General features: G+C 49.3%; 1 protein-coding gene across 1 annotated transcript in view; it reads right to left on the bottom strand.

Moving 5' to 3' along the window:
- LOC125481772 (disintegrin and metalloproteinase domain-containing protein 19-like) overlaps positions 1-6,970 on the bottom strand; it is a gene marked incomplete at both ends in the record, with an annotated part of 16,228 nt that overhangs the window by 3,435 nt on the left and 5,823 nt on the right. The window contains 3 exons of the mRNA XM_048593675.1: positions 1,037-1,114; positions 1,827-2,031; positions 4,223-4,331. Of these exons, the coding sequence (XP_048449632.1) occupies positions 1,037-1,114; positions 1,827-2,031; positions 4,223-4,331 (392 nt within the window). The remainder of the gene's footprint in view (positions 1-1,036; positions 1,115-1,826; positions 2,032-4,222; positions 4,332-6,970) is intronic.

Consider the following 6,970-nt stretch of genomic DNA (forward strand, 5'->3'; position numbering starts at 1 on the left):
CCCTCGACCCCAAAGACCCCGACCCCCAAAAACCCCGACCCCCACAACCCTCGACCCCCATAACCCTTGACCCCCACAACCCTCGACCCCAAAAACCCCAACCCCAAAAACTCCGACCCCCAAAAACCCCCAACCCCAAAACCCCCGAAACCCCTGACCCCCGACAACAACTGACCCCAAAACCCCTGACCACAAAACCTCCAACATTGAAACCCTGAACAGCGCAGTGACTGAGTGTGTGTATTTGTGTGTGTGTGTGAGTGAGTGAGAACAGCGCGGTGAGAGTGCGAGTGAGTGTGAGTGTGCGAGTGAATGTGAGTGTGTGTGAGTGTTAGTGTGAGTGTGTGTGCAAATGAGAGTGTGCGAGTGAGTGAGTGTGATTGTGCGAGTGAATGTGCAAGTGAGTGAGTGCGCGAGTGAGAGAGTGTGTGTGAGTACGAGTGAGTGTGCGAGTGCGAGTGCGAGTGAGTGTGCGAGTGCGAGTGCGTGTGAGTGTGCGAGTGAGTGTGTGAGTGTGCAAGTGTGAGTGTGTGTGTGCAAGTGTGAGTGTGAGTGTGCGAGTGTGAGTGACAGTGTCAGAGTGAGTGAGAGAGAGTGAGTGTGTGTGAGTGTGCGAGTGCGAGTATGTGTGCCAGTGTGAGTGAGTGTGCAAGTGCGAGTGAGTGTGTGAGTGCGAGTGTGTGCGAGTGCGCAAGTGAGAGTGAGTGTGTGTGTGCGAGTGCGCAAGTGAGAGTGAGTGTGTGTGTGCGAGTGCGTGAGTGTGAGTGAGAGTGTGTGAGTGAGAGTGAGTGTGCGAGTGAGTGCGTGAGTGAGAGTGTGAGTGTGCGTGCGCGAGTGAGTGTGAGTGTGAGTGTGCGAGTGAGAGTGAGTGTGAGTGTGTGAGTGTGCGAGTGAGTGCGTGAGTGTGAGTGAGTGTGGAGAGCTCAGTGATGAGGGACAGAGTGACTGGGTTGAGGGAGAGCCTGTTCCGGGTGGAGTGAGGTTGGAAATTCCAGCGTTTCCTGTGAGTGACCGGGAAGGGAAGGTGACTCCTTACCCCGTGGCCGTGACATTTCTCTGAACATTTGCTCACATCCAGGATCGATGCGTTCTGACAGTGTCTATCCAGGCAGACCTAGGTACACACAGGGGTAAACCAGGTGTTATTCCCAAACCACCTCCCAACTCCCCCTCTCAATGTACCCCCACTGCCTCCCCCCGAGGGGTAATAAATGGGGTGTATACCCCCACAGCCTCCCCCCCGAGGGGTAATAAATGGGGTGTATACCCCCACTGCCTCCCCCTGAGGGGTAATAAATGGGGTGTATACCCCCACTGCCTCCCCCCTAAGGGGTAATAAACAGGGTGTATACCCCCAGTGTCTACCCCCCGAGGGGTAATAAACGGGGCGTATACCCCCACCGCTTCCCCCCTGAGGGGTAATAAACAGGGTGTATACCCCTAGTGTCTCCCCCAAGGGGTAATAAATGGGGTGTATACCCCCACTGCCTCCCCCGAGGGGTAATAAACGGGGTGTATACCCCCACTGCCTCCCCCGAGGGGTAATAAACGGGGTGTATACCCCCAGTGCCTCCCCCCACCCCGAGGGGTAATAAACGGGGTGTATACCCCTAGTGTCTCCCCCCCAAGGGGTAATAAACGGGGTGCATACCCCCAGCGTCTCCCCCCGAGGGGTAATAAACGGGCTGTATACCCCCAGCTGGGGCAGCGGATGTTTCCATCCCACCTCACCCTAGCATTGTGTACCATGCTGTCTTTACCAGTTTCCATAACCAGCTCCTGCCATCCCCTGTGTCCCCCGCACTGTGTCACCCACATGCTGTTACCTTGCCATCTCCACATTTGGTGCCAGTCCTGACCAGGCCGGGATCAGGCAGGTCCTCCTGCCCACGTTGCCCCTTGTGCAGAAAGGTACCACGACACTTCACATCCCTGCCATCCACTTGGACAGTGGTGTCGATGGGAACTGTGTTCCATTCCTTCGGGTTTTTTGCTGAACTCTGACACTGTATTTTTCCGCACATGACATCACTGCAGAGAAACCAATAAACAAAGTGAGGATGCTGTCACTATGTTTACACATGATAGGGGGAGGGACAGGTAGTATTGAGGAGGTGGGCAGGCTGCAGAAGGATTTGGACAGGTTAGGACAGTGGGCAAAGAGCTGGCAGATGGAGTACAACGTGGGAAAGTGTGAGGTCATGCACTTTGGTAAGAAGAATAAAAGCATGAGCTATTTTCTAAATGGGGAGAAAATTCAGAAATCTGAAGCGCAAACGGACTATGGAGTCTTAGTTCAGGTTCTCTTGAAGTTAACATGCAGGTGAAGTTTTATTTACCGTTGTCACATGTACCAGGGTACAGTGAAAAGTATTGTTTTGCATGCTATGCAGCAGTTCATATCAAACACAAAAAGCTCAGCATGTCTAGCAGCATCTGTGCAGAGAATGTCTGAGGAAGGGTCACCGGACCTAAAATGCTAACTCTGACTGCTCCTTCACAGATGCTGCCAGATCTGCTGAGCTTTTCCAGCAATTTCTGTGTTTGTTCCTGAGAAAGTCAAGTATCCCATATCCCTCCCTAACTCCCCTATTAACCTGCCCTACCACCTTCAGGGATTTGTGCACAAGCTCCCCAAGATCCCTCTGAGCTTCCTAATATCCTGCCATTCATTCAGTTCTCCTTTATCTTGTTCCTTCTTCCAAAGTGCATCAGCTCACATTTATCAGGATTAAATTCCATCTGCCACTGATCTCTCAATCTGACCAATCTGTTTCTATCCTCCTGTAATCTAACACCTTCCCACTCACTATCAACCACTCGGCCAATCCTTGTATCATCCACAAACTTACTTATCACCCCCTTTCACATTCTCATCTCCATCGTTAATGAATATCACAAACAATAAGGGACCCAGCACTGATCCCTATGGTACCCCACTGCACACCAGGCTCTAGTCACACAAACGGCCTTCTGTCACCGGTTTATGGTTCCCTGGTCTATCGCTCCCATCCTTCTTGTAAAGTGGAACCGCATTGGCTGTTCTCCCAGTCCTCTGGCACCTCCTTGTGGCCAGTGATGATAGAAACAGCTCAGGGACCCTATCATTCCCTCCCTTGGCTCTCACAGCAGCCTGGGATACATTCCCCATCTGCACCTAGGGATCTGTCCAGTTTTAAATCCAACAAAACCTCCAATACCTCCTCACTCCCTATGTCAGTCTGCTCAAGAACTTCACAGTCCATCTTCTAGATATTTGTACCTGCATCTTCCTCCTCCTGAGTAAAGACAGATGTGAAATAATCACTGAGCACCCTCCCAGTGTCGCTCAGCTTCCCATACAGATTGTCTAATGGACCCTAATGGATCTTGCTGTTTCCCTGTGGTTCTCCACATTTAATGAACAGATAAGTTGACCAGAAGACACAGGAGCAGAAAGTAGGCCATTCGGCCCATCGAGTCTGCTCCACCATTCAATCATGACTGATAAGGTCCTCAATCCCATTCTCCCGCTTTTTCCCCGTAATCCTTGATCCCCTTGATAATCAAGAACCTATCCATCTCAGTCTTAAATGTACTCAGTGACCTGGCCTCCACAGCCTTCTGTGGCAGTGAATTCCACAGATTCACCACTCTCTGACTGAAGAAGTTTCTCCTTATCTCCGTTCTAAAAGGTCTTCCCTTTACTCTGAGGCTGTGCCCTCGGGTCCCAGTATCTCCTACCAATGGAAACATCTCCCCAACATCCACTCTGTCCAGGCCATTCAGTATTCTGTAAGTTTCAATTAGATCCCCCCATATCCTTCTCAACTCCAATGAGTATAGTCCCAGAGTCCTCAATCGTTCCTCATATGTTAAGCTTTCCATTCCTGGGACCATTCGCATGAACCTCCTCTGAACCCGCTCCAGGGCCAGTACATCCTTCCTGAGATATGGGGCCCAAAAGCTGGAAAAGTGAATGTTCTCCAAGGTATTCCCTGGGATGAAGGCTCTCTCCTCCAATGAGAGACTGTTAAAGTGGGTCGATGTTCTCTGAAGTTTACAACAGGAACTGATCTCTTTGACACCTGCAGACAGCGAAGGGGCCTGATGGGGTAGACAGTTGAGACTGTTTCCCTTGGTTGGGGAATCTTAAAACACAGCCCATGGAGTTGGGATAGAGTTTCAGACTATGGGTTGCTCCTATGGGTTCCAATGGCAGTCCACAATCTCGCACACTCACCTCTTCGAGCACTTCACAAAGTTCCCACTCGGATCCTTCCCACAGTTTCCATAATCGTTCCCGGCTACATTCACCTCCTCAAAACAAACAGCAGGGGCAGACCGGGCACCTCCAGGGGGCAAAACCATAGAGAGAGGGGTAAAATCACACAGAGAGGGGGTAAAATCAGAGAGAGGGGTAAAAATCACAGAGAGAGGGGTAAAAATCACAGAGAGAGGGGTAAAATCACAGAGAGAGGGGCAAGATCACAGAGAGAGGGGGCATGATCACAGAGAGAGGGGGCAAGATCACAGAGAGGGGGTAAAATCACAGACAGAGGGGGTAAAATCACAGAGAGGGAAAAATCACAGAGAGGGTAAAATCACAGAAACAGAGTTTTTAAGACTGCATTAATCAGTAACAAGGAACAGTAAATCAGTATTAGTAGGGAAATGGTGTTTTGGGAAATTGATGAGATTAAAGGCTAATACATCCTTAGGGCCTGATAATCTACATCCCCAGAGTACTTGAGGAAGTGACCCGTGGAAATAGTGGAAACATTGGTGGTCGGCTTCCAAGGTTGTGCAGACTCTGGAACAGTTCCTACAGACTGGAGAGTAGCTAATGTAACCCCACTATTCAAAAAGGGAGTGATAGAGCAAACTGGGAATTATAGACCAGTGAGTCTGGTGTTGGGAGTGGGAAAGATGCTCGAGTTCATTATAAAAGATTTAGGGGCAGAGTATTTGGGAAACAGTGACAGGACTAGACATGGATTTCCAAAAGGAAAATCATTCTTGACAAATCATCTGCAATTCTTCCAGGATGTAACTGGTAGAGTTGATCGGGGGGCCAGTGGATGTGGTGTATTTGGAATTTCAGAGCGTTTTCAACAAAATCCCAAATCAGAGATTAATGTGTAAAATAGAAGTGTGTGGGATTGGGGAGTATGTAGTGAGGTGGATAGAGACCTGGTCAGCAGGCAGGAAACAAAGACTTCACTGAACAGCTGGACGGCGTTCTGAAGGGCGAAGGTAAACATAGAAACATAGAAGACAGGAGCAGGAGGAGGCCATTCAGCCCTTCGAGCCTGCTCCACCAGTCTTCACGATCATGGCTGATTATCCAACTCAACAGCCTAATCCTGCTTTCTCCCCATAACCTTTGATCCCATTCTCCCCCAAGTGCTATATCTACTCGCCTCTTAAATACATTCAATGTTTTGGCATCAACTGCTTCCTGTGGTAATGAAATCCACAGGCTCACCACTCCTTGGGTGAAGAAATGTCTCCTCATCTCCATCCTAAATGGTCTACCCCGAAACCTCATACTGTGACCCCTGGTTCAGGACACACCCACCATCGGGAACATCTCCCTGCATCTACCCTGTCCAGTCCTGTTAGAATTTTATAAATCTCTATGAGATCCCCCTCATTCAAAGAACAAAGAACAAAGAAAATTACAGCACAGGAACAGGCCCTTCGGCCCTCCAAGCCTGCGCCGATCCAGATCCTCTATCTAAACCTGTCACCTATTTTCCAAGGATCTGTATCCCTTTGCTTCCTGCCCATTCATGTATCTGTCTAGATACATCTTAAATGACGCTATTGTGCCCGCCTCTACCACCTCCGCTGGCAACGCGTTCCAGGCACCCGCCACCCTCTGCGTAAAGAACTTTCCACGCGTATCTCCCTTAAACATTTCCCCTCTCACCTTGAAATCATGACCCCTAGTAATTGAGTCTCCCACTCTGGGAAGAAGCTTCTTGCTATCAAACCTGTCTATACATCTCATGATTTTGTAGACCTCAATCAGGTCCCCCCTCAACCTCCGTCTTTCTAATGTAAATAATCCTAAACCACTCAACCTCTCTTCATACCCAGCGCCCTCCATACCAGGCAACATCCTGGTGAACCTCCTCTGCACCCTCTCCAAAGCATCCACATCCTTTGGGTAATGTGGTGACCAGAACTGTATGCAGTATTCCAAATGTGGTCGAACCAAAGTCCTATACAACTGTAACATGACCTGCCAACTCTTGTACTCAATACCCCGTCCGATGAATGAAAGCATGCTGTATGCCTTCTTGACCACTCTATCGACCTGCGTGGCCACCTTCAGGGTACAATGGACCTGAACACCCAGATCTCTCTGTGCATCAATTTTCCCCAGGGCTTTTCCATTTACCACATAGTTCGCTCTTGAATTGAACCTTCCAAAATGCATCATCTCGCATTTGCCTGGATTGAACTCCATCTGCCATTTCTCCGCCCAACTCTCCAATCTATCTATATTCTGCTGCATTCTCCAACAGTCCCCTTCACTATCTGCTACTCCACCAATCTTAGTGTCGTCTGCAAACTTGCTAGTCAGACCATCTATACCTTCCTCCAGATCATTTATGTATATCACAAACAACAGTGGTCCCAACACGGATCCCTGTGGAACACCACTGGTCACAGTTCTCCATTTTGAGAAACTCCCTTCCACTACAACTCTCTGTCTCCTGTTGCCCAGCCAGTTCTCTATCCATCTAGCTAGTACACCCTGGACCCCATGCGACTTCACTTTCTCCATCAGCCTACCATGGGGAACTTTATCAAACGCCTCACTGAAGTACATGTATATGACATCCACAGCCCTTCCCTCATCTATCAACTTTGTCACTTCCTCAAAGAGTTCTATCAAGTTGGTAAGACATGACCTTCCCTGCACAAAACCATGCTGCCTATCACTAATAAGACCATTTTCTTCCAAATGTAAATAGAT

This window comes from Rhincodon typus, unplaced genomic scaffold (assembly GCF_021869965.1).
Source record: "Rhincodon typus isolate 14 unplaced genomic scaffold, sRhiTyp1.1 hic_rhity00003481, whole genome shotgun sequence".
Classification (NCBI taxonomy): domain Eukaryota; kingdom Metazoa; phylum Chordata; class Chondrichthyes; order Orectolobiformes; family Rhincodontidae; genus Rhincodon; species Rhincodon typus.